Source organism: Cynocephalus volans, chromosome 5 (genome assembly GCF_027409185.1).
Source record: "Cynocephalus volans isolate mCynVol1 chromosome 5, mCynVol1.pri, whole genome shotgun sequence".
Lineage (NCBI taxonomy): Eukaryota > Metazoa > Chordata > Mammalia > Dermoptera > Cynocephalidae > Cynocephalus > Cynocephalus volans.
This window is the reverse complement of record NC_084464.1, coordinates 26,377,144-26,403,250: the sequence shown is the minus strand read 5'-3', so window position 1 is coordinate 26,403,250 and position 26,107 is coordinate 26,377,144. Positions and strand designations below refer to the sequence as shown.

Below are 26,107 nucleotides of genomic sequence, written 5' to 3'. Positions count from 1 at the left end.
GTTTAAGAGAAAGTAAACTCTGAATCAGATGTTCAGATTTTTAAACGTTTAAATTATCCAGAGCCCTGCCCCATTTCAATTATTTTGGGAATATTTTAAAGGAAAAAAAAATGGAAAGAGAAATAATCTAAAATAAATTCACACCAACAAAAGAATGTGCTCCAGAAGGATCTGCACCTTCCCCACAGAACTTGCCATTAGCATCCCGTTCCAGGACTAAACCACAGAAGAATGAGTATATACGCTGAGTAGCTAGTCTACACCTTCTGGGGGTCATAATTATCCAGCTACCTTTTAAATGACACCCGGTATAGTGTCGTGCACACAGTAGGTGCTTAATCAGTACTTCCCAAATAGAATCAATTAGTTAAAGCTGAGGTTGGATGGTAACTCATTTTCCTGAAAATCTAATCTTGAACTCATGAAAAACAAACTCTTTTAGCTCAAGGTCTACTCCTCCTTTTTGAGGTTTCCCAGTAGAACTTAGCTGGTTTTTCCTTTAAACGGAAGCAATGTGTATTTTGGGTCTCAGTGTTCTCCAACTGAGAGAATTTTGATTTCCATGAGTTGCTTTGCTCAACTTATCCTCAAAAGCAGATTCATTGATACAGATCATGGACATTTAGTGATACCCATGTACTGGCCCCAATACAGACCCCTCTGGCTGTCCACATCATATGCCCCATTCAGATTAACCATGTCTTCCAGTTGCCAATTGTAAGAAGTCTTTTCATCAAATCTCTTTTAGCTGTGACAGTCCCTTTTATATGCTGGAGCCATGACTGGAAGAACCATTGAATAAAGACCACCCCGGCAACTATGGACTCAGTGGAGTCATGGAAAAGACACTTAATGCTCATCAAATACTTCACATGCTCAGCATGTTTTCCAGCCTCTCTTGTAGTTAGACTCAGGTCATGAGACTAGTGCTGGTGAATGCTTGTGAGCAGAAGTACTGCGTGTGCCACCTCTACCTCTTCCTCCCTTGCTATGGAGATTGGAGCCATGTGCTCTAGAGGTGTGCAATGGCAACGTAACCAATGAAGGACACCAGATCCACATTAGGCTTAACTCCAGTGAGTAATAAACTTAAGCCATTGGGATTTGGGATTTGCCTGTTAGGGCACCTAGCATTACATATCCTTATTAATTAGAGTCCCTCATAATATAGCATTCACGTTCACAATGGGAGGGAAGAAACTAATGTTCATTATCGACTACGATTGGGAGAATTACTCACTTTGTCCTATGGATGACCTTGGGTGGGAGATCCATTTTACACATATGGAAACTAAGGCTCTGCAGTTCAGCTAGTAAGAGGAAGAGAGAGCTTCCAAACCCAGGTCCAGCTCCAGCGTCTTTGATTGCTCTTCCTACTAGACCACTGCAAACTTCGGTGTGCATGAGAATCATGCTCGTTAAAATGCAGGTTTCTGGGCCCCTGTCTCAGAATTTCTGAGTCTGGGTCTGTGGTGGGGCCTGAGGCTATGCATTTCTAACAAGCTCCCAGGGGATGCTGATGCCACTGGCCCGAAACCATGCTGTGAGAACCACTGCACCAGACATCTCTGCTCCCCACACTGTAACAGGTATGGGTGTCCTGGGACCTAGGCCTGAGTGTTGGGGTTTCACATTGTCCTATTTATTGTGGACAGAGTTACTTAAATGCAATAAAAGTCCACTTAAGTCCAAGAGGGAAGAAAATCTCCTATTCCTTCTTTGTTCTGTGTCTTGTGTCTCTCTCTTGAGGACATCTGCACACACAGCTTGACTCACTGATCTAGAACTCCACTGTCCCAAAGGACACCTACCTAACCACAGGTGCCTGGGAGGGAAATTTTGCTCAACATAAAAACCAAGCCAAACTAAAACATTTTCTCAGCATGTTCTGCCAGAAATAGGAAAGCCCTAGATTTGGAAGATGTGTTTCTCTTTGCTACTTATCTTTACAATCATTAGTTCAGTTTCCTCCCCTACACAGCGGGATTCTCAGGATAGTCTGGCAGGGATGAGATGAAGATTATTAGATGAGATGCTGATGGGAAAGCATTTTATCAACGTTAAAGTTGTAGATAATGTATGTCAGGGGCCATCACCCTGAAAGGTCATGTCTAAATGCAGACAGGTTGATTCTTCTCTCAGTTAGCCAAATATTCCAAAAAAAAAAAAAAAAGCCTTCCTTTCTGCCATTGCCTTTTTTTTTTCTCTTTAAATCAAAAAAAATTTTTTTATTGTAACACAGTTGATTGTACATATCTGTGGGATAAAGAGCCGATCATGCAGTTTCACTTGGTGACTGGTATCAATACCTGTGTGCAATACATGATGCTCACATCAGGATAATTAGTACATATATTCAGCATTATACAATGTAATCGTTTTTCATGGCCCTTCACCAATTCCTCCCTTTCCCCTCCCCCCCCCGCCAACCTCTGGTAACCTCAGTTCTGTTCTCTCCTTTTGAAAGCTCAACATATTATTGTGACTGTTGTATCTTTCTTTCTTTTTTTTATTTATTTGCTTATTTTTTTTTTTTAGCTCCCACTTATGAGTGAGGACATGCTATATTTCTCTTCCTATGCCTGGCTTGATTTTCTCTAAATTCATCCACATTGCTGAGAATGGCAGAATTTCATGCTTTTGTATGTCTGCCATCTGCTTAGATTAACAACAAAGAAGAATCATCACTGCAGATTACCTTGATAGTGATTGGGAGAAAATCACTTGGGAACAAAAAGCGGGCTGTAATAGCTCAGTCTTTGAAGCCCTCCCTTCATTGAACTCAAGGAGCCCCTTAAAATGTGACCATAACAGCAGTCCAGAGCATTCACCCATTCTCTGTAGTTGAATCTACACTGTGTAGTTGAATCTAAGCTGTGCCTTCTCCACCCCCAGCACCCAAAATTTTAAATGCTGCTAGAGTAGTCATTTAAAAACCTGTGAAATATAAAATCAAAATAAAACCCACAACCCCCAAGGATGGCCACTTTTTTGTTAAACTTTTGCAAGTTTTAAACTCTGAGACTGATCCTGCTCCCACTCGGTAAATGGCAGCTCTTTTGTCCACAACACTTACTATGTCACTCAAAAATGCACAGGCTGCCCAGGCAGCTGTGTGTCACAGACGCAGAGCACTCAAAGTACTTGACAAGAGGTGGCTTTGTTCCTCGACATCCGGTGTAGGGCTTGCAGATCGTGACTCCTCTCCTCCTGACACTGACACACACATACACACACAGAGTTGGGGCTCAGAAGTTCTGTCCTGGCAACAGGAGGTCAAGAGTTCCGTCTTTATTGCATTTCTTACTTAACAGCTGGAGGCTAGGGAGAGAGGCAGAGGCTACAAAATGTCCCTGCAAGAGCTCTGACGGTCAACAGTGTGGGGCCCTGTGCTGGTTGTGACCCACGTCTCAGTGCCAGAACCTATACTTGTGTGGTTTTGAAGTTTTGTTCTACCTCTTCCCAATGCACTTTGCTCAAATCTTATTGGGACAACATTTTTGCCTTTCATTGGAAAACAAACACACAGAAAACCCCAACTTAACGAGTGTGGGGTTTCTTTGACTTCCTATCAGACAGGTAGTGCTGTAGCCTTGGCTCATCTGAGCACCTTTCACAAGACGTCAGCACTCTGGAAAGGCTTTCAAAAAAGATTTTCTATTTTGTGCATTGAGTATGTGAAAAAAAGTCAACAGATCTGAAAGCAGCTTAGAGTCCACGTGTCTGTTATGTAAATGCTGCAGTCTTGATAACTACCTTCAAGTCATATTTGCCTTGACGTGTTCGATCATGCAGTTTCACTTGGTGACTGGTATCTACTTTCCCATCTAGGTTTTATGAACCTGAAGATGGGTGGATACACGTGCCCTCTTTCCATTTCTCTCTTGTACCCTCAGAGTTGTGTCCTCTCCATGCTACCTCCACTGCCCAAATGAAGTGATCCTGACAGTGATGATGCTGATGGCGATGATGACGATGGAGCAAAACTGCAAAGGCCAGGTCTACAACAAAGCTACTCCAAAACATCCCTTAAGTCTATTTTCCTCCCTTCTTTCTTTCAAGTAGTAATTCACAGTGATGTGTACCCAGGGACACTAAGTAAGTCCAAATTGAATTGAATTCATTGAGCCTTTGATGGTTATTCCTATTTTTAGAAAGTGTTTGCAGCAGCAGAAATTGCCTAGCCTGGGAGATGCCAGCTCACACTTGGCCCTTCGATTCCTGAGGGAGATGATGCTTGCCACCTTGGAGCTACGTGCTGGTGTGTCAGATTTGTGGCACCGATTTTCCCAAAGCATAAACACGATGCAAGCTACATTCAGAAGTCAGGATTACTGTATTTTATTGCCTGTGTTAAAAGCATAAAAAATGGATTTCAATTTTCTCCCTTGAATACTGTATTACGATTTAAAGCAGCACGTAATCCTCTGTACATATTATTTTATATTCTGTTTATAGTGATGATAGTGTGGACTACTGTGGAGCATAAGATACAGATGTAGGATACTTTTTCTTTCTAGCAAATTATTAAATTTTAAATAAGAGAGAATAATATATTGCGTTTCATGGGGAGGACCAGACTATTACCTGTACACCTTCCCCCTCACCAACACAAAAAAGGCAGCTTTTTAAGTAATGGCAATAACTAGTAAGGAGGAGAGGAAATGGGGAAGTTTAGGTGCTTTTCAAGGAGGGAATTACATCTGATCCACTACCTGGTGTTTAGTACTGGTTTCCATGCCTTAAGTATAGATCCAAACTATCAAAATCAACAGGCGCTTTAGCCTTAAATCCTTCTGACTCCCAGGCTTGTGTAAAGGAAAGGAAAGCAGGGCAGCTATTTCAACCAACTTCTTCACCCAACTTTACGTATTTCCTCAGTAGGCACATGTAAGCATTTTGAAAACCATCTGACTACAATCCTGAAACACAGACAGCTGGAACCAATGTTCTTTTTAGGAATATGGTATATTGCTTTCATGATCAATCCACACAAATAAATACATTCGAGCTACTTTGGATCCTACAGATGCTAGTTCCAAATTGCTACAGATACATACATGCACATGCTCACATTTACAACACAAGGAATATTCTTGTCTCATCTCATCAACATGTGTACTGCGCTCACACTGACTTCATGAATATACTGTAAATAGGATAAACTGCAGCTTCTAGGTCTGAGATTAAAAGCAGATGGCCCAGGGCTGAGATGGGATCTTTGGGTTGAACTCACTACATAAATATATTCTTTGATCTAGATAATGTTTTTAAAAAATTCTCATTTTAAAAAGCCAGATTTTTCAGAAGACCTGGCAAATAGGGTTCTGCAAAACAACAGAGGTTGATGCGGAGCAGTGATGACCCCTTTCCATAAGGAATAGGCTTTTCTTCTCACTCCAGGTCCCAACACTCCCTGCTCACAATCTCATAACTGCCTTACTTACATGTACGATATCGATCTGGCCCTGGCACACATTTGAGGGTGGGGTCCCTTTTCTAGGCAGACCCAATTTACGCTTCCCTGAGTTTATGAGTTGAATTCTGTCTCCCCAAAATTCATATATTGAAATCCTAACTGCCCGTACCTCAGAATGTGGCCTTATTTGGAGATAGGGTCTTTGCAAGCGGTGATCAAGTTAAACTGAGGTCATCAGGGTGGGCCCTGATCCAATATGACCAGTGTCCTTATAAAAAAAGAAAAATCGGGACAGAGAGACACGCGCAAAGGGAGAACACCCTGTGGAGATGAAGGCAGAGACGGGGGTGATGCACCTACAAAGCCAGGGAACACCGAAGACTGCCTGCAAACAAGAAGCCAGGGGAGAGGCCTGCAACAGCTTGTCATGGTCCTCAGGAGCAACCAGCCTGCCGACATCCTGACCTGGGACTTGAGAGAGGATAATTTTCTGTTGAAAATTATCGAGAGAACTGAGAGAGAATAATTTTCTGTTGCATATGCTACTGTTTGTGGTGGTTTGTTATGGCAGCTCCAGCAAACAAATACACCAAGGAGCTTTAATTAGGTCTGTTTCTTCCTTTGGTCACTGGGAAGAGTCACAGTGAATGGCTGTGTCCAGTCACACCTAGGACATCTCAAGGAGAAATCTCCTTTCCTAAACCAAGCAGCCAGGCTTCCAAGAGCTTCCACATAGAGATGTGTCTACTTAGAAGTGGGGGCTCAGCCTGCTCCAGCTCAAGTAGGTGCTGAAAAAATTCTGGTCAACTGTGATTGCAAAAAAGATGAGAATTCAGCCTCGAATGGAATATTTGAATGGTAAAGAGATATTTTAGGAGAAGGAGTGAGCTAGGGAGGCAGATTGCTCAAATCCTCATTTACTCCTGAGTTCAATTTAGATGATAAGCTCCTACACATACTGTGAGACACCTTCCATTTTCTCTTTCTTTCCAGGCTTTCCCCCCCATCTGATCCAAACATCACAGAGGATATTGGATGGGACCGAGGAAGAGATCTCAGCTGGAGAGGACTGGGCCAGCTGATCTCCTCCTAGCTGAGTCTGAAAAGCTGGCTGTTCCCCAGAAGAGGCCCTAAGTGCACTGGCCATTGAGGGACCATGAACTGGTCATATTACCGAGTCTTGTTTCCTTCCCTTTGAAAGGAGGAGGCCTGGCAACTTACAAGACAACTCACTCTCTATAGAATGTTTCAGAAACAAAAGCATTACTTCTTTAGGCCTCAGATTTCTTTTTAGTCCCTGAAAACCCCATCCCTAGTGGTCCTAAGCTCCCTCCTCCAGGGGTTGCACTTCATCACTCAATCAACATCCCCAGCTGGGAAGTGGAGAAGGGCAAGAACGTGCTGTCGCCTGGCTGATCAAGAGGTCACCCTGACAGGGCACCTTCACTATGAACTTTGAGATGCACGGTTTCTATGTGTAGTTTTTAAAATGCTGATTAGGGGTGGGGTGTTAAATTACATTTCAAGTAAATAAGATGTAGTCATGTGGATTGAACACCACTCTTGGGGGAATAAAAAGCTTGGTAAGTGAAGGGACCTAGAAATGGATCTGACAGCTAAGATCTCATAGTCAGGCCACTTCTTAGGGTTCAGGTTGTGGGGCCCTGAGAAGAGACCCAGAGAGAAAGCAGCATGGTCTTGCACTGTTGGGGGGGGGTCACCTCTGGTAGGGTGGGGAATTGCCCTGAGGTCTCTACATCTCCATTGACTTGAGGTGACTGGAGGTGAGACATACTGCTCATGCAGCACTGAGAACTGACCCTCAGACCAGCGGACTCCAAGTGTTTTGAGAACTCTATCAATAAAAATCTAAGCATGTACCCCCGAACATGCCATTTCTTTATTTATAGATAGTTTACAAGTACTATGCACTGATATATCACGTACATTAGAACATGGACACAAATAACCAAATTAAAAAGAATGATATAAAACTTAAACAGAAGTTCTACTATTTCGCCCACACCCCAATGGTTGGTCTTGTTCATCCCTTGGCTCTCTGCACCCTCCTGGAGTCTGTGTACATAAGGAGCAGGAGCAAGGCACACCCTGCTGACCGTGTCTCTTGGGCAGTCTACACTTTTCCAGTGGTGGCTGATTAAAATAGTTACTTATTATAAAAAAAAATCCAGATGACTTGTTGACTGAGATTTAGGAGGATATGCCCAGTAATATCAGTAAGTAAATGATTTTGGAAGAACAATCATTTTTGCATTTTTATGTAGAAACCCTGCTTTAACACTGGGAGGTTCTGCAGAAATGGACATCATTTTATTTGTTGTTTCTGCCCCCATTCCCTGTCTCCAATATGGGATTATGGTTGGAGTGCTGTACGTTCCTTTCTTTTCTTATGCTATTAAAACATCCAGGCTGAAATTATGTCTTCTATCTCGCTTACTCCATGAAGACTGCAGACTGGGCCACATGCGTCTCCTAGAATTTAAGATTTCCAGTACATTAATGCTGCCTCAAATAGCAAAGAATGCCACGACCCTGTAGCTTCAGAATTGCAAACTCTAGGGCCGGACCCGTGGCTCACTCGGGAGAGTGCAGTGCTGGGAGCGCTGAGGCTGCAGGTTCGGATCCTATATAGGGATGGCTGGTGCGCTCACTGGCTGAGTGCAGTGCGGGCGACACCAAGCCAAGGGTTGCGATCCCCTTACCAGTCACAAAAAAAAAAAGAAAAAGAAAAAGAAAAAGAAATGCAAACTCTACAGCAGATTTCTACCTTCTTCTAGTTACTTTTTGTGATAATGAAGCACACGTTTTGCACACAGTTATCAGATGACCCAGTCTAATCCCCTCAGATTATGAAATTAATGGCCAGGGTGGGCAAATGATTACTTAGGAAATGGCAGAACCGGACTAGAACCCAAACTCTGCCTCCAGAATAGCACTCTCTCTGCCAGTCACCTTCTGGGGAACGCCCTTCACTCTGTCCCGGCTATAGGATGAACGAGGGGCTGGAAGCACAGAGCGGGGCTCTCATCCTAAAGGGAACAGGCCTTAAAACTCAGTGGGTGTCCATCAATGGTGGTACTACCTCAAAGACGAGCTTGAGACGTAGATTTGGCTTATTCATCTTATTTGCTGAACTTTGTACAACCTTGCTGATGTCATCTAAACATTCCTGATGTCATCCCCTTTAAGCACTGTAATCTGGCCAGAGTTGCCAAGGGTATCATTTCAAAGAAAGAAATCCCTAGTTGACAGAGTGAACTAAGACAAAGTGGATTCGGAGGAAGGACACAGGCCAGCTCAGCGCCTTGAACATGCCCAGTGCTGCCCTTCCTACATCTGCCCGTCTCTCCCTGCGTCGGTGTCTGCCGCTGCTATCGACCATAACCAGAGAGGGCTGGGAATGACGCATGCTGTGATAAACCTTCAGTGGACTGTCCGAATTCCACACAGTATTTAAGTGTTGGTAGAAGAGGACAGGTTAGGAAAGGGTACAGAGAACTTCTTCCAGCACATGGATGGTCCCCGTCTCTTCCAATCTCTGGGTTTTGTTGCTGCCATTGCCAGCTGGTCATGGGAGTGGTATGTGGACATGTATTCAGGCAGAAGAGGATGAGGCTTTCTGTTTTGGTGAGTGTGCTCTGGGACAATGATGCCCTTTTTCACTTTGTCAATCATTGCCAGGTGGAAGGCCCTACAGTGAACAAGCAGGTGCTAGCCTCACACATCTGCTTTCCAGTCTCGCCTTGCTCTCTCTCACTCTTCACAGAAGATGCCACCCTGGGCAGCCAGATGTGCTGGCATCTCCCATTAGTGGAGATGTCTTCTGTCTGCTGCTCTCATATCTGGGGCTCAGCTTGAACTGTAGTGGAGCTGGGAAAATGGGAGGTGAGGAGAAGGAACTACTGTAAGGCATGCCCACGCATGGTGGGGTGAAGCTGAACTTGGCCTGGGAAGAGGGGTTGGGGTCAAAGATCTGCTCCTCTTTTTGCCAATTCTCCAAAGGCTAATGTGTAAACTTAACAAGCTGGGTCAGGAAGCAGCCCAGAACCATACCTACCCACCCCGCTCACCCCCAGAGGTAAGATCTGATTATGTATAGCCTGGGAGAGAAGATCTGGGGAGGTGAGGATCATTGTCTCCAGGTACTCTGAAGCATGCCATGCACAGAGGGATGAGGCTCTGAGCAGCTGCAGGGGCAAGAGAATAAGACCAGTGGTGCGAGCTGCACAGAGATTTCAGCTCAATAGAAGGAAGGCTGCTTAAGAATCAGGAGCTCCAACGATGGGATGGGCTCTCTAGAGAGTTGTGAGTAACTATCACTGAGATATTAAGAGAGATCTGCACAACCATATTGTGGCCATATTACTGCATTCAATGAGTGTGTGTGTGTGTGTGTGTGTGTGTGTGTGTGTGTGTGTGTGTGTGTGTGTGTGTATGGCAGGGGCAGGCAGGTGGTTAGATATTTTCATTCAATGACTTTAAGGACTGTATGACAGTTAGGCTAAATCGCCCACCAGTACTGACCATTGTCAACAGCCTGTACCATTACAACGACATCCTCTAGGAGAAAATCAAGTTAATGAAGAGAAAGAAGCTGCCCTTAAGTAACAAAATAAATCTGGCGGGGGAAGGAATATTAGCACACAGTGGATGACACCTGTGCCTACATGACCTCTTTATGCACCACCTTCCCCACTGGTACAGTGTGAAGATGATGATGATAACTATGTGACCTGGTTGTTAGAAGAAGTAAATGAAATAATAGCAGACAGCTGAAGGCTGGCTATGGGCCAGGCACTGGTTTAAATACTCTTGTTATTAACTTGTGTAATTTTCACAACTCACTGTTTTACAAATGCAGAAACACATGCAAAAGGAGTAAGTGACTTACTCAAGTCTACACAGCTAGTAAGAGGGAGAGTCAGGGTTAAACCCCAGCAGAATTCTCCATATTACATTCAAGCACTCAGCACATGCCTGGTGCAAAGCAAGGACTCAGCTGTTAACTGTTATGACAGAGAGGTAGTAGCATCACACAGCAGTCAGAGAGAGAGCTCCAGAACTGTTCTGTGTGGTGTCATGCAAGGGCACTAAAGTTCTCTATGCCTGGTGTTCTCATCTATAAAATAGGCATAAAAATGTTTATCTCATAGATACTCAAAAATTAAATGACTTAATATATGTAAAATATTTAGAAGGATACTTGGCAAATAAAAATGTTCAACAAATGTTACCTACCACCATACAAACATGCCTTAGGTTACAAATACATACATAGGTGTTTAATATAGTAATATAACATAAAGCTATGCCTATGTCTGTGATATCCACACACAAAGGGCAATCACCCAAGAAGAGTTCCAGGGTGGTAATGAGGCACCACTTAACAGGACAGCATAGGGTGCGTTGATTTGATTGCTTTGTGCTGAACCCAACCACAACTCATATGCATGTAGGTCCTCAATTCTACTGGATGATGGTGATTTTTCTATAGGTGGTTATCTGGAAGCCTGCCTCAGTTTCTCCCTGAACCTTCAATCAAGTGAAATTTGGATGAGTTGAAGGCACAGGAGGGATTATAGAAGCAACCCCGGAAGCAAAATGGGATGTTCTCCACTGGCTTTTTTGGCAGTAAGTTATTCAAGATACAGCAAGGGTTGAGTTGGGGATGGAGACTGACTTCTGCTAAATTCTGTAGCACCAGTGGTCCTGCTCTCAGGAGGGCAGAGGGGTGCTGCTGTCCTACCTGGTAAGCTTGGTGCCGATCTGCTGCCTCAGCTCCAGCCTCTCCTCATCTGTCTGCCTGGGAAGGATGTTCTTTTCTTCCAGCTCTCGCTTGGAGGGCCTGTTACTGAGTTTGATGGCTAAGGAGTCCTTCCTGCAGACCTTCATGGCCAGGGAGCCTGCAGGAGGGAGAAATGAGTCAATTAACGCTGACACATACCTGCCTGGGCTCCTAAAGGGTCAACCATGGGCCATAAGGTAAAAGGTAGGAGGAATGCAATAAAGGGCTGGCTTAGCACCTGAGCATGGTTAAGGCCTCAGCTGGTAGAGTTCCTGCCATCAACATACCCTATACCCTAGCACTGTGTGGGGCACGTAGGCAGCACACAGGGAGCCAGTGACTGGATCTCTGCTCTCCAGGAGCTCCCAGCTTGTGGGCAGTATCGCAAAGGAGGGCAGGACCCACAGTGGAGTGTGACAGACAGTCTGCCAAGGGGAGACGGCACAGAGCGTTCAGTAACCAGGGAAAGCTTCCTGGAGGAGGAGGAGCTGGAAGCTGAATGGAGTTGAGATTTGAGCAGACAGCAGGCTGGTGGGAATCTGCATCTGCAAAGGCTCACTGGTGATGGAGAAGCCAGGGAACCTCAGGAGACAGAAGAGCTCAGCTACATGGGAGCTGGGAGGAAGTGCAGGAAAATGTGACTGGGTGGACTAAGAGGGGCTAGTTTGGGGTGGGAGTGGAGGTGAGGTCTTTGACATAGGCAATACTCTGGGATTGCTTTTTTTTTTAACATAAGGGATTCTGAGCAGCCAGGGCAGGGCTTCCTTACATCTGGTATAAACCCGTGGTTCTCTGCCAGGGGTGATTTTGCTTCCCAGGGGACACTTGGCAGAGTCTAGAAGCAGTTTTGGTTGTCAAAACTGGGATAGCAGGGAGAGGCGCTACTGGCATCTAGCGGGCAGACCAGGGGTGCTGTTAAACATCCTACAGTGCACAGGACAGCCCCCACCACAGAAAATTATCTGTCTCCACATGTCAAGAGTACCCAGGTTGAGACACTCTGATAGGAATCCCTGGGCACAAGACAGCCAGGCTGAGCAGCTGCTCATTCCATTCAGGGATCATTTAGGTCTTCGGCTGCCCCCTGCAGTTCTCTCCTCTACATGACTGAACATTTCATGGCTCACCAGTACTCTTACCAGGTCATAAATTTAGCTAGCTACCTGCAGCCTGGTAAATACAGAGCAGGAAGAAGGTAGCAGCAAGCAGCAAGTTTGGGGATTTCTTTGGATTTTATTTAGCAGTGCTGTTCTTCTTTCTTCCTCCACTGGTTTTGGAACATGGGCTCTGGAATCTGACCGAGCTGAGTGCTGCCCCCCAGCAGATGTGAGGCCTGGGGTGGTTCCTCACTTCTCCAGTTTCTTCCCTTATGTGGAAAATGAGGGTAATCACATCGATGCCACAGGGTTGTTGTAGGATGTCAATAAGAGAACAAAATCTTAGCATGTTGTCAGGCACCCAGGATATATCCAATAAATGGTTGCTATTATGATAAACTCACTTATTAAAAAGTTGACCCAATATCGGGCTATACTCACCTAACTAAAATTTATTACTCATGGCCAGAGTGATAGATTGAAAACTTGACTTTATTTCTTTTCTTGCCTCTAAGCATATTTTAAAGGTTTTAAATGAGAAATTTAAATTCAGGCCTTCTGAAGTTGCTGAGGTATGCTTAAAAATGAATTTGTTGCATAGAAATGGTTAGTATCTTCTTACTGTTTTCTAGAAAAGAACAGAATTTTGAGGTTTTTTTTTTTTTTTTTTTTTTTTTTTTTTTTTTTTTTTAGGGAAGGGGGTTGCCTCCCAAGGGAAGTGAGCAAGAGCCATCTAAGGGGGTAGGAGTGGCAGCATGGTGTGGCAATGTTCAGAGCTATGAAGACATTCAGAGGACATTTACCCTCCCATCTTCCTGATGAAGAAACCGAGACCCCAAGAGGTGAGCTGAGCTGCCCCATGACCCAGGGCCAGTAACAACAGACCCTGGATTACAGCCAGACTGTTGGGCACCCAGGGCATCTGTCTGCCCACGTGTCGTGCCACCCCTCCCCCAGGGAAGAGTGTGGGTGACGTACTGGTGTACAAGGAGCTGTCATCATCTTCATCCTCCTCCTCCTCTTCTCTCGTGTATAGGCAAGAAGAGTCTTCGTAGTCTGACTCATGAGGCACGTTTTCTTTATTGTCATCACATTCAATCACAACAGTTGGCACTTGTCTTATTTCCGGAAGGCCCAGAGGTCCTGCTTTTGTGACACCGTCACCCGAGTGCAAAGCAGAGCTGTGGTAAGAAGTGGAACAGGGGACCCGCTGCTCGGAGCTGTTGAAAGAGAAGGAGGAAAGAGGAAATTCATTTTGGCTAACACGTCATATATATGCATCAGACCCGTGTTAAAACTCAGTTGTCCTGTCCTAAGAGACAGAGGATCTACCAGACAATTAAAGTCCCATTTCTCATCTTACAGAGAATCATTTTAGGATAGCAGAGTTTCCTGATGGTGGTAATGGCATAGAATAGGAAATAAGAATTCTAACTCCCTGCGGATGGACGGTAGTGATGGTTGCACTATGATGTGAACGTACTTAACGCCACTGAACTCTACACTTTAAAATGGTTAAGACAATAAATGTTAAGTGTACTTACAATTAGAAAAATAAAAATTAAAAAAAAGAATTATAAATCCACCCATTTTTCTAGTTAAGATCAATATATCCAAAGGCCAAAGGAAGGTTCACTTGTAACCCCATGTCTCAGAGGAGGGGGAGAGGATTAATTTGACGGTGAAGCTCGAGGTCCAGGACAGGAAGATAATGCATGTTCTAGCTTTCAAGAGGTATACAGGGTGCCTGGCAGGAAGTGAGGATGGGAGAGACTCAGAGAAAGAGAAGAGGCAGGATGAACAGAAGGCTGGAGACCGATGCAGAAACATCAGGGTGGACAGTGTCAGGGATGACCTAGAGGAAGTTCTCCTCCACAGCTAGTGTCAGAGCCTCAGTGCAGAGCCACAGGCAAGGCCAGTCTGGTTGTTCTTGTGGGTCAGTTTTCTAAGAAACAGTAACGACAACTGTTCTTGGTTCTATCTCTTAAGTTGAGCCAACTTGGATCAAATATGTTTTTGAATTAGAAAAAAGCCATACGTGTTCATTGTTAAAAAATGCATATCATCAAAAATAAGCTTGTTACTGTTTAAATAGAGTCCATCTGAGGATCCTGTGGCAATTCAGAATTCTTTTCATGACAGGCTCTGCTTGAAGTCCAGCAAGAATAATTGAGACTACGGAGCCAGAAACACAGAGTTAAATTCTGTAATTCTTTTTTAGGTTAACTGGAAGTGGAATCTATCTCTTTCATTTAAGGAATTTCTAAACACTGGAAACTCAATGCATTTTCCCATCCCAAAGTGTCTGACACTCATAAGAAAATGTAGCGTGAGGTTATACTATATATATCAGTAAGTTTTACATTTGAATATTTTATCCAAGGAAAATCTTATGATATATGAATGCTTGTATCTCCTTGGAAGCTTTCAATTATGCTTTAAATTATTGCTATGTCTAATTTAAATTCAATTAACTTTCTTCCTTCCATTGTTTCCAAAGAGCTGTTTATCTCCTTGTATTTTTCACATAACTCTTCCACGACACAAACGGAAAATCCAGTTAACACATGAGGAGCTATGATGTTCAAGGCAATGAACCAAATCAACTAAAAAAACAAAAACACAAACCTTCAACTACTGAATAGGATTAAACCCTGTACTTACAAAAATTCAGCATCATACTAGACATCAGCAGTTTAAGTGTTACAGCTCCTGAAAGCTAGAACTTCATTCATTATCTTCCTACCCATTTCCCAGCTAATTTAATACAAATGACAACAGGAGCAGGAAGGTGGAATACTTGACAGATGTTCTCCAGCATAACAAAGATAATATCTGACTGAAAGGTGGACTGACTGGGGACTTCCTGCCCCAGGCTGCTATCAGGGCGGCCCTGCTATCAGGCAACAATGGTCACTGCGTTCCAACTGAGCTTGATTTCCACACTGGGTATTAAGGGAAGCAGGGAAGGAAGGGGCAAAGTTGTATGTAATTCCCTGGCTTGCATTTTGCCTCAGTCCTGCCTTTTCCTCTCCCCTCTTTATAGTTTAATTAGCAATCATTCCTCTAAAGAACCAGAGCTGGGGATACAACAGCTGGGAGCTGGGTTGAAAAGCAGCCAATAGACATTCTTGTCTAGTGAGAACAATCTTTTGAGGAAAAAAAAAGTCAGAAACCAGAAACCACAAGTTCCTTAAGGCTGAAGGCTCCAAATTGATTCAAGAGAACAGGGAAGGGAGAAATACTATGCAAAGGAAGGTAAGAAACTAAGCTTCACAGGTAGTTTGTGATAAATAAGAGACCGAGTGAGGTTTCTTCTCCCTCGGTAATACATGGGAAGTGACAGACCTTCTGAATAGAGTGGGATTACATGGAGACCCCCAGCTGCTTTAGCAGGCAGGGACCAGGTATCACGCTACCACCTGTGAGGCAGGGGCCAGCCGTGGTGGTCAGCGACTGCCTGGTGGGGGCGCTCTAGAGACAGCTGGAGCCCTCTGCTGGCCAGTCACCTTCCTGAAGTGTGACTAGGTGTTTTCCAGGAAACTAGTGAACCCACCAAAAGGGTTTTTAAATATTCTATTAATAAACATCCGTTGAATGCCAATTACGTGTGAGAAAAGGTGCCGAGAGGAAAACAAACCCCAGCTGAACCCATCCGTTCTGTAACTTTGGAGAACCACAGGAGAGCAGGCAGAAGCAGGGTAGAGGAGTCAGCTGAGGAGGAGGCTGGAAAGGTGATCGGGGACCTCAGTCTGAGGAGCCATGACACAGACCTGAGTCCACGTCTTGCCATTTACACTGTTCTTGACACTGGGCAAATTATTTACCCTCTCGGGGCCTCAGCTTCCTCAACGCAAAACTGGGTAATCATACCTTTTTTGTATGACTGGTGCGTGTGTGAAGTGTCCCACTGGCACGGCCTTAAATGAGACCCTCACTTATTTATAGAAATGGCCTCCTCGTGGCTTCACAGCACGCCCAGTGCCAGTGCCTTCTCCACACTGTTGTCAGAGCAACTTTCTAAAACTCGGATCTAGTAGCCTCACCCATTAGAACTCTGAATGCCTGTCCAGTCTACAGACCGATGCTCTAAGGAGTGACACAAATAAAAAATCTAGTTAAGGAATTAGGAGCTGTACTATTAAAAAAAACCAAATCCACTTAAAAACAGCATCTAATTACATGGGGCCTCCACCCCCAGTGGTGTTGGGCAGAAAGGGGAACCCCTAGCAGAACATCAGTCTCAGTAACGATAATAACAATAATAGATAATAGTAATAGAGTTCTCATGTAGAAGATTCACTGCAAATAAAAGGTCTCACTGCTAAGGAAAAATGAAAACCATTAGCTTACAAGCAGTAGTTTAAACAGCGTGACATGCCACACTCTACACAATTTGGCCCAAATTAAGCCAGCCTCATCCCACTTCTCACCGCTGTCTCCACATCTTATCCCTTGTCACCCGCACTATGTGTTTAGTGCTCCTGGCCTGGAATGTGCTCCTGTTCCATCTTTTACTTCGCTGATTCCTATTTACCTTTTAATACCTGTCTCAGGCAACACCTTGCCTGTGTTCACAGGAGAGCCCTCAACTGTGAAAACTGTGAGCATCTATTTGGTTCCTATCCTCCTCTCCCCGTGCAAGTCTGGAGGCTCCTTGGGGGCAGGGACCATGACTTATTTGTGTTTGTATTAAGTGCCTAGCACTGTGCCTGACACCAAGGGGACACTCAGTAATTACTTATTTTTTTACTGAATGAAAGAAAAGTGGGCTGGAATGACCGATGTGCATGCGCATTTGCAAGTAGTTGACAAAGCGTATTCAAAGGGTTTTAATGAACGGATTGTTTTTTCATTTTCAGGGAGGCATCTATGGTGCATTGTAGAAATGTGGGTGCCCCAGATCTGGCTGGCACCTATATAATGGCTTAGGTAATGGCAGAAAGGCCATCCTCATCAAACATGTGGAAGATCCGGGGAAGAGAAGAAAAGGAGGGAAAGTGAAAAGAGGGAACATTAACTGAATGTGTCACCAACTGTTCTAGAAACTTACACATACAGTACCCATTTTATCTTTGCAACAACCCTGCAGGAGAAGTGCTTTTATCCCCACTTTATGAAGCAGGAAACTAAGGCTCTTAGGGTAATTAACAGGCCCACAAGGACACAGGTGGTAAAGGTAGGGGCTGGGATTTGAACCCACTGTTGATATTCTGTATCCAAAAACTGAACCATGACACTTACAAGTTGGTGTCTTTTGATTAAACACAAACCCCAACTGTACCCATGCAAGATGGAGAAAATGACATGTATAAAAATGGTCATCATTACTTTATAACTACTTTAAATCTTACCTTCTGGGGTAAGTGATAGTGTTCTACCTGGCCATGATCAGGCCACTCCTGGGGTACTGAGTTTAAAGGATTCATAGGATTCATCTCAGACACTGTGTTCAGAATAGTCAGTGAAGGGACTCATCTGTTAACCTATCATCATGGCTGCTTTTGCACCAAAACAGCAGAGTGGAGTGGTTGCAACAGAGCATAAAATATCTACTAGCTGGTTCTTTTCAGAAAAAGTTTTCTGACCCTTGATTTAAACCAGTGCTTCCTAAAACTCGATCACACTCACACCTCCTTAATTTTTTGTGTATGCCATCTTTGAAGTCCAATTACATTGTTTACTTTGCATTTTTTTTTAAGTCAATCCCTTTTAAAAAAACTTAAACACTATATTAGCCTCTTCTTAAGCAAACAATATCTTTGTAATCATAGGTGTTATATACTAATTATATATTTATAACGTGTTAAAATAAGTATATATTTTTATACTTATATTTTAAATATTTATATTATAGATAAATATGTATATTTAAAAATATTAAAACTTAAAAGTTGACCTAAACTCATTTTACGTACCACCAATGATGTAGATATTACACTTATAGACCAAGCTTATTTATTTTTAAAAGTTTATTTATTTATTAATATTATTTTTTACATTCTAAGATGTTGTGGAGCAGTTGGGGAGAGGGAAGGAAATAGGGTGGGAGAAAGAGGAAGGAGGGGGACATGGTTGAGGACTCTGGCACCCCTCTCTTTCCTGCAGGGGAGCCCAGGGGGCTTCCAGTGGTGGCTCGGTCAGCTGGGCTGGATGTAGACGTCAGGGGCATGTGGCTGAAGCCCTCAGCCCCGCACTGTCCTGGCTCGGGAGCCCGGGGTGCTTCCTGCAGCAGCTCTAGACTAAGCTTTTTCAATATCAGTCTGATTGACATTTGGGACCAAACAATTCTTTGCTTTGAGGACCACCCTGTGCATTGTAGGACATTTAGCAGCACCTCTCACCTCTACCCACTAGATGCCAGTAGTACTTTCTCCAGTTGTGACAACAAAAATACCTCCAGGTGATCTGCCCTGGGGTGGGAAGCACTGGCCTAGAGTGTCCACAATGACCTTGCTACTTCCCGCATTCTCAGAGTTGTACCATGCAAGTCTCTTCAAAAGCGACTTCAGTATTATCAGGCATTTGTGGTATTTGCTGAGTAATGAATTATCCATATCCTGTTGCGTCGGTCCCTAACTTGCCATGTCACAGGCTAGCATTCTGGGGGGTGTGTCAACACTCGGGTGCTATTAGGGTTCCATGTGCTAAGCTACGTGTGCCCCTGCTTCAGTTTCCGAGCAGGTGGCCTATGAATGCAGGAGCCTCACACAGCCTTGGGAGTGGAGCTGCTTTCCTCATTACGTTGTTCAGATCAGTGATTCACTCAATGACACCCTAGTGGCCTGAGAGAGTCACCCCATCTTCTGGAGTACCTGTCAAATCCCCGAGGAGACGCTGACTCATGTGGTAAGACCCAGACCACTCACTCAAAACTCTTTGGCATTAAGCATTAAGTTTGCTTCGAATTCAAATGGACTTCACTGCTCCTGGGTTGTGCTCACCACTGTCCTTCCTGTAGCTATCGAAACCTCAGGGAAACACACAGCATCTCATCCTAACCTCCTAGGTGGCACCTCTGTCAATTCTTACTGGGTTACTGCAGATGATAAAATTTAACATTAAGTGCTCACACTGTGCCATGTATCGATTCATTTAAGCCTCACAACAACCCTAGGAGACAGGTACTACTGTGATTTCCCCATTTTTGAGAGGAAAAAAAAAAAAATCCAAGCTAGAGGGGGTGCCAGCAATATTGTACTCAGGCAGTCAGACTACAGGACTTGGTCTCTTACTGATGTCACTATACTGCTGCCTGTGCAGAAGCCATGCCCCCGCAGTGAGACTCCAAACCTTACTCTTCTTCCAGAACCTCCTCTCATCATGCTCACTACCGAGCCCATCCTCGACACTGCTGTCAAACAGGTCTGATCATGCAATTCTCCCAACTGCAAGAGCTTTGAAAGGCCTCACTGTAAACTGGGTGAACTCCACCCTCTTTGACGTGGACTGGGAAGTGCTGCACAATCTGACCCCCAATCCCTTTCAATTTCATCTACTTTTTAAAAAAATTTTTTAATCACATTCCCAGTGTCTGCCCAAGCATGTTGTGTACTTCCTTGCCTCCCTCTCTGCTCCTGCCTATGCTCTGCCTCAGAACTCTCTCCCCAGAGTTTGGCCTGGAGCATCCTACCTATTTTTCAGGAATAGCTCAAATATCATTTCTTTTGAGAAGCCTTTTCTGATTTTTCCAATGGAAACCAGTCCCTTATCTGCACTTCCACAGCCTCTGCTCTGACGTCTGTTACAGCATCTATCACATTATGTTATAATTACATGGCCAAGCAACTCCTCCACCCCCACTCCTATAGACTGTGATAACCAAAAGAATCTGCTCTGACCAGATCAGCTAAATTACAGAGCCTTGGGAAATCTGGGAAAAGTCAGTAATCACATACATCTGACCTGAAAAATATTATCATAAGACCATGTTACTCAGAAGCAGCCATAATGGTGGAAGAAAGCCATAAAATAACCTAGAATACTTATTATCCTTACCCTAGATCCCTGCTTGTAGGATGTAACCTAGTAAGAATCCCAAATCTATATGTCACGTACAGCCAACAGAAAACCTGATGAAGTAATCAGGCGGGGCTGTCATTCTCTCGCTCCTCTGACCCATCCACGTTCTTGTGATTATAAAATTCTAAACTCTGCTGGCCCTCCTTGGAACATATTTTTCAGGGCTACCTGATTTATGGGTCTCCCCAGTTGCACCTGTCATATTGGCTCAATAAGTTCTTGCTATGTGTATTTGGCCTCAGTTTCTTTTTAGGTCAACAACTATGAACCTCTCAAAGACAGAGTCTGATTATTAATTGTTTTCACGTCCCAGCCTCATCATTATGCATATTTTTGGAACTGATGGAAAGTCAATCAAATATTTGGATTGAAGTCCCATACCATATTACACCACATTACATTCGCTATCATTTAATTCACTAAAATAATTATCCCTTACCCTTGAGTCTTGCTGTTGTAGGGAAAGTATCCTTGTGAAAGGAGAATTAACGTTTTTAGAAACAGTGATCTAGAGTTCTCTTTCCTAAAAGGACAATCCAAAGAGCTCAGGCACAGAGATCCATGCAAGGAAGAACAAGATGGTACCCTGTGCCTTCCATCCCAGGACTGTGTGTGCACAGAAGATGTAACAGAGAGAGATTAAGCCTATTACATTTTCCAGTTCTGCACTCACACGCTGTCAGTCCACTTCAGTTAAGACTGGTCAGAGTTAGGTTGCTTTGTAAGGTGAGGTTGTTGGGTTCGATGACATCTATAAGATTTACTCTTATACTAACATTCTATAACACATTTCAACAAACACCAAAGGCCTTATTCTCTGGGGCTGGGGGGTTGGAGATAAGCTTCTGTTACCCACTATCTAGGTAGCTCCAAATAATGTAGTTTTCCTGACAAATGTAATAGGAATGAACATACAGAAACCAAAGAGCATTCCATGATGGTCACAGATGTTTGACAGCAGCACCATTTTGGAATATTTCTGCTCTACTACTTGGCTATTCCAGGGTCATTCCACAGGTCAGGATGAAGGGACAGGGACATCTTCCAAAACAGCTGCAACAACTAACGTAGATGGTCCCTTATGTGTCCTGTAAGAATGACTTGTAAATGCTCATCATCTCATTTAATCTTCACAAAAGCTTGCAGCGTTAAGAAGAGTGTTGCTCTTGTCTTGATTTTGTGGATAAGGACAAGTGATCACTGGGTTGCGATCACAGCAGGGACGTGAATTCTCTCTCCCCCTACCACGGTGCCTTCTCCCAGAGAACCATCAATGCCCTTTACTTTCTTATAGACCTACCTGCTGACTATAAACTGCAATCTACACCACAAACTTTTTAAAAAAATGGAATAATTATCTTTATAATGAAGAGCAAGGATCACAGATGTTCACACAACCCAACAACTCCTTTGCTATGAATTTTGCTGTGAAGAGCCCCAGGATGAGTGGCTATTGTGGAACACATAGGCGGGCCTGAATTCTAGACTTGGATGGTGCAAAAGTTTTTTTTTTGCGAGTAGCACATGGCCGGGGTGAGCAGGTGTGCAGAGAGAATAGGCTACAGGAGGCAGGAGCGAATAATCACCAAGTTGGATAATCCAGTGGATGACGGAGTATTGTCAATAAAGGAAGGGGGCATGGGACGGGTTTAGTGTGTATTGCAGCCACTTCAATGATGTATTTCCTTGAAGACAGAAAGGCATCACCCTCCTCTCCTCCCACTCCCCTTTTTTCTTCTTCAGGACTTCATCCCCACTCGACATCATATTCCCTATTTATTGGTTTATCATCTGTCTCCCTCACTAAAAAGTTAGCTCATAAGGACAAGGACTTTGTTTTGTCCTTTCTGTCTCCCCAGAGGATGAAACAACCTGAATACCTTATGAAAATGAATGAACAGCAAAGAATGACCAGAAGTTACCTACAACAGGAGGCTTGCTATTTACAAGAGAAACACTAAAAATAGAAGGATTTGGAAAGCTTGAGAGTAAAATGTCAGTCTCAAGTTGGTAAAAGACACATTTAAAACTCTGTTATATTTCATTCTGTCCCTATGACATATGAGGAAAGTGAAAAGCTTTATTCTCTCCCCTCGGTCCTGCCTCTGCCAAGAATGACATTGAATAAGTATTCTTTTTGGAAAACTCAGCTCTCTTCTTTGACTCTGCTGAACCAAGTAGGAGACACACAGATTGAAAACACAGTGGCACCCTTCAGATACTCATTCCCGACCCCCCACTTTCCTTTTTTTTTTTTTTTTTTAACCATTTAATGGTCGCATGTTTCTAAGGAATTTCTAGACTTTGAAAATTAAGAGACTGACCTACCATTGATGTTTATTGCTGGGTGAGTTTAAGACACAGACCCTATTTTTAATAATTCTTAAAAAAACGAATGCCAAGACATCTACAACAAGTCAGGGTCATTAAAACAGTAATTCCCTTTTCAAGAGACTTTAAAATCATTAGTATATCTGCATTGCATGGTTAACAGGCTGCTGAGGAGAGAAGCGCTCTCACTCACCCATGGGTGACACACCTTTGAAATGTTTGTAGGGATTCAGGGGCAGGTTGTGAAACTAAAAAATTCACTGTCTCTTTTAAATCCTAACCTTCCTTAAAAATACTCAGAAACTACTATCATTTCGAAAGAAAAATGTGTAATAAAGGGATACTGTTTTCTGGCATCTGATTTCAAATGCACTGATTGTTAAAAAAAGAGACATTAATCTTCTTGAAGGACAGAGAAAATTTGTTATCTGCAAATATGACAGCGAAAATGAAATTAAACTTCAACACGAACAGCTTTTGTAATGCTGTCTGCATGAGTTAGGAAGAGTTTTCAGAGGGGAGAGAGAACAATCAACCGTTTTCTTCTTGGACACCAAAAATGTGTGAGAAATTATGCTGCAGACTGCAATGCCTGAGGCTGAAAAACGACAGAAATAACCACTGAAGCCCAAGAAAACAGTTAATCAGCTTCGTTTTAAGAAAGCAGGCACACATTGTGTGGTTTATCATGGCCTAAGATTAGCCTTCTAAGATAAGAAATGCAACATTAGAGCTTTTGTTTTTTTGTTGGACTTCAGTCAGCAGGAAACTATGCCATTCTATATATAAACTAGGGTACTGGGCCTTCCTGAGTAGAGAATGTATTTTGGGTTTCTTTTTTCCCAGCAGTGGTAATGGATTTAAATTAATTCCTTCACAACCCTTTCTCTGTCCTTCCAAGGACTAATGACCCATATTTCTGAAATACTGTCTGGGGTTGCGATGTGATGAATGAAACATATAAGACATACAGAGTCTGACCAGCCTGCTCCTCCCAGTATTCTCCATTTCTCTTGGAGAAACCAAACAATGGCTTTTCTACCTGACTTTGTCCCTAGATGTCTGTCAATGTCATAGGGCATGCTTGGCTGGGTGGTACCAGAAGGGCAGGACACGGATAAAGGAGGACTCTGTTGGAGTCCCAACTGGGCCATTCACTAGCTGTGCCTCTTGGTCATTGGTTCCTCATCAGAGGAACAGAGCAATCCACCTGCCCATCTCATAGGCAGCTGCCAGATCAGAGGACGATGCTGGTACCATGTGCTTCATAAACATCAATGTTGGTAGTTGCTGTTTTGACTAGAGATGCATTTAAACACTGGCACTTTATCATAAACTAGTCATTATGGATATTCTCCAGTAACCTATTAAAACACTTCCTTTAGCATCTTCATATTTTTGACTTGCAAAACCTTTCTGGACAATGGTTTCCAAGAAGATCAAAGCATCAATATTTATGCATTGGGGAAGGGCAGGGTTTCTGCTGAAGTACACATAGGAATTCAGAAGCAGATTCTCTCTTTTGAAAATACACTTCCTTGTTTATAAGACTTCAAAAGATGTTAATGGTTTGCACGGTCTCATTTAAACTTTCTTCTAACCAATTTGCTTGCCAACTTTGCAGGGGAGATTGGGTCTGGCTCACAATATTACTTTGCACCGAAACCATATCATGCCACTTAGCATAGCAGCTAAAACCAAAAAAACAATATGTGCAGCCACTTAAAGATGATAAATATATGCTTTAAAATCAAAGAACTGACCTAAAGTAAAAAGCTGATAACTCCGGCTTCCAAGAGGCGGGAACAAATGTCTAACTGGAATTGCACGAGATTTTGAAGAGATGGTCTTCACTGTAAGAGAAGCTTTCCCTAGAAACAAGTTTCATTTAAAAATGTATGCCATTTACTGTATGATAAACAAGACACTGAACTTGAAATCAGTGCTACTTCACAAGCAAATAACACTTAGGTATTCAGAGTTTCATTCATGCTAGGGCAAGATTCACATCTGCTTATGATCACAGACCACACTGATTTGCAGGTGAAACACTGTAAAAGGAAGCCAAGGCAATGATTACATTAGAAACTAAAACCCTGAGAATCGTCTAGTTCAGGACCAAGAAATTCTTCAGAATTTCTTGTGATCCTTGAAGCAACATGAAAAAAAGTAACTGTCACCATGAAATGTATTTATCCTAGGATTATAAATTGTAGCATGCTCTTTAAAAGGCTTGAAAATAACCATGGGATAATAGAATTTTAGGGACTGAAGGGATTTTTTGGGCTACTGATTTAAATTTCTTCTGTCCAGTGTAAAAATTATTCCTTTTTCAATATTCTTGACAAGTAATAATTTCACCCCTAGCTAATTCATAAATATAAAAAGGGGGACATTATAAGCAAGTAATAAGCTATGTACATACCTAAATTTACCAGTATTATTATTTTAAAGGAAAGACTGTGTTCTGTTATTGCGTGTCTATCACGATGCTTGGCACGCACTGCTCAACAGGTGTTGCTAAGAGTTCAAGAAGGTTCTGGAAGCCCTCCTGGGTCTGGTTGACCACTGTTGGTCTGCCTATCCACGTTAACACAGGTGCACATCTAATTTCCTTGCAGAGGTACAGCCATTCTACTTCTTAAAGCTTTCGCATTACAGTTAACGTATTCAAGCTGGGAACTGATGGGGGGAAAAATAGTTAAATGCCTACTTCAATACCTCTAATGTGGAGTGTGGAGTCAGACAGGTGCCCAGCAGACGATACAACCTGCAGGTTTTTCTTTCTGTAAGTACACAAGTAGACCATTTGCGACTGCTGTTGGCCTGATGTCTTCAAGATCTCTTGTGGCCTCTCCAGTGTTTCTTAGGTTCTTATGTCCAATTGCAATCTTCTGTCATTACTCCCATTCTCTATGATCGGGCTTCTAAAAACCTGGAGAATAACTGCCAACTTCCTTCCTTTTCTTATTAAAAATCTCATTCGCCCATTTGGAGATAGTACTTCACTCCTTCCTCTAATTTGCCTAGAATGTTCTCACTCCCTCCTCCTTCATCTGGTTATTCCACTCTCTTGGCTTTCAGTTTAAATGCAACTCTCCAGAGAAGGCCACCCTGAGCCCCACAGACCAGCTGATGCTCTTGTTTTACACTCTCCTCCCACCCTGTACCCTCCCTGGCACTCATTTGCCCAGTATATGCTCCCAGCAGATTCTGAGCTCCACTGAGGGCAGCCACCCTCTGAATTTTGTCCGCTAGCTGTCTCCTCAGTGCCGAGCACAGAGCCTGGTCCAGAAAAGATACTTAGAAAAGAACTGCTGATAGAGCTCCTGGCTGCTGAGCAAACACAGGTGCTGCTGCCTTTCTTTTTGCAGGGCCTGTTTCCACTCAAGGTTCACAAGTCAGTGACTGCTTGAAATTTTCAATTTTCTC

The 26,107-nt window shown here is 43.3% G+C and overlaps 1 protein-coding gene across 1 annotated transcript in view; it reads right to left on the bottom strand.

Moving 5' to 3' along the window:
- The window catches only part of PHACTR1 (phosphatase and actin regulator 1), a 500,634-nt gene that overhangs the window by 32,410 nt on the left and 442,117 nt on the right, over window positions 1-26,107 (bottom strand). The window contains exons 8-9 of the mRNA XM_063098224.1: window positions 13,301-13,542; window positions 11,187-11,343 (exon numbers count right to left, since the gene is read on the bottom strand). Coding sequence (XP_062954294.1) covers window positions 11,187-11,343; window positions 13,301-13,542 — 399 coding nt within the window. The remainder of the gene's footprint in view (window positions 1-11,186; window positions 11,344-13,300; window positions 13,543-26,107) is intronic.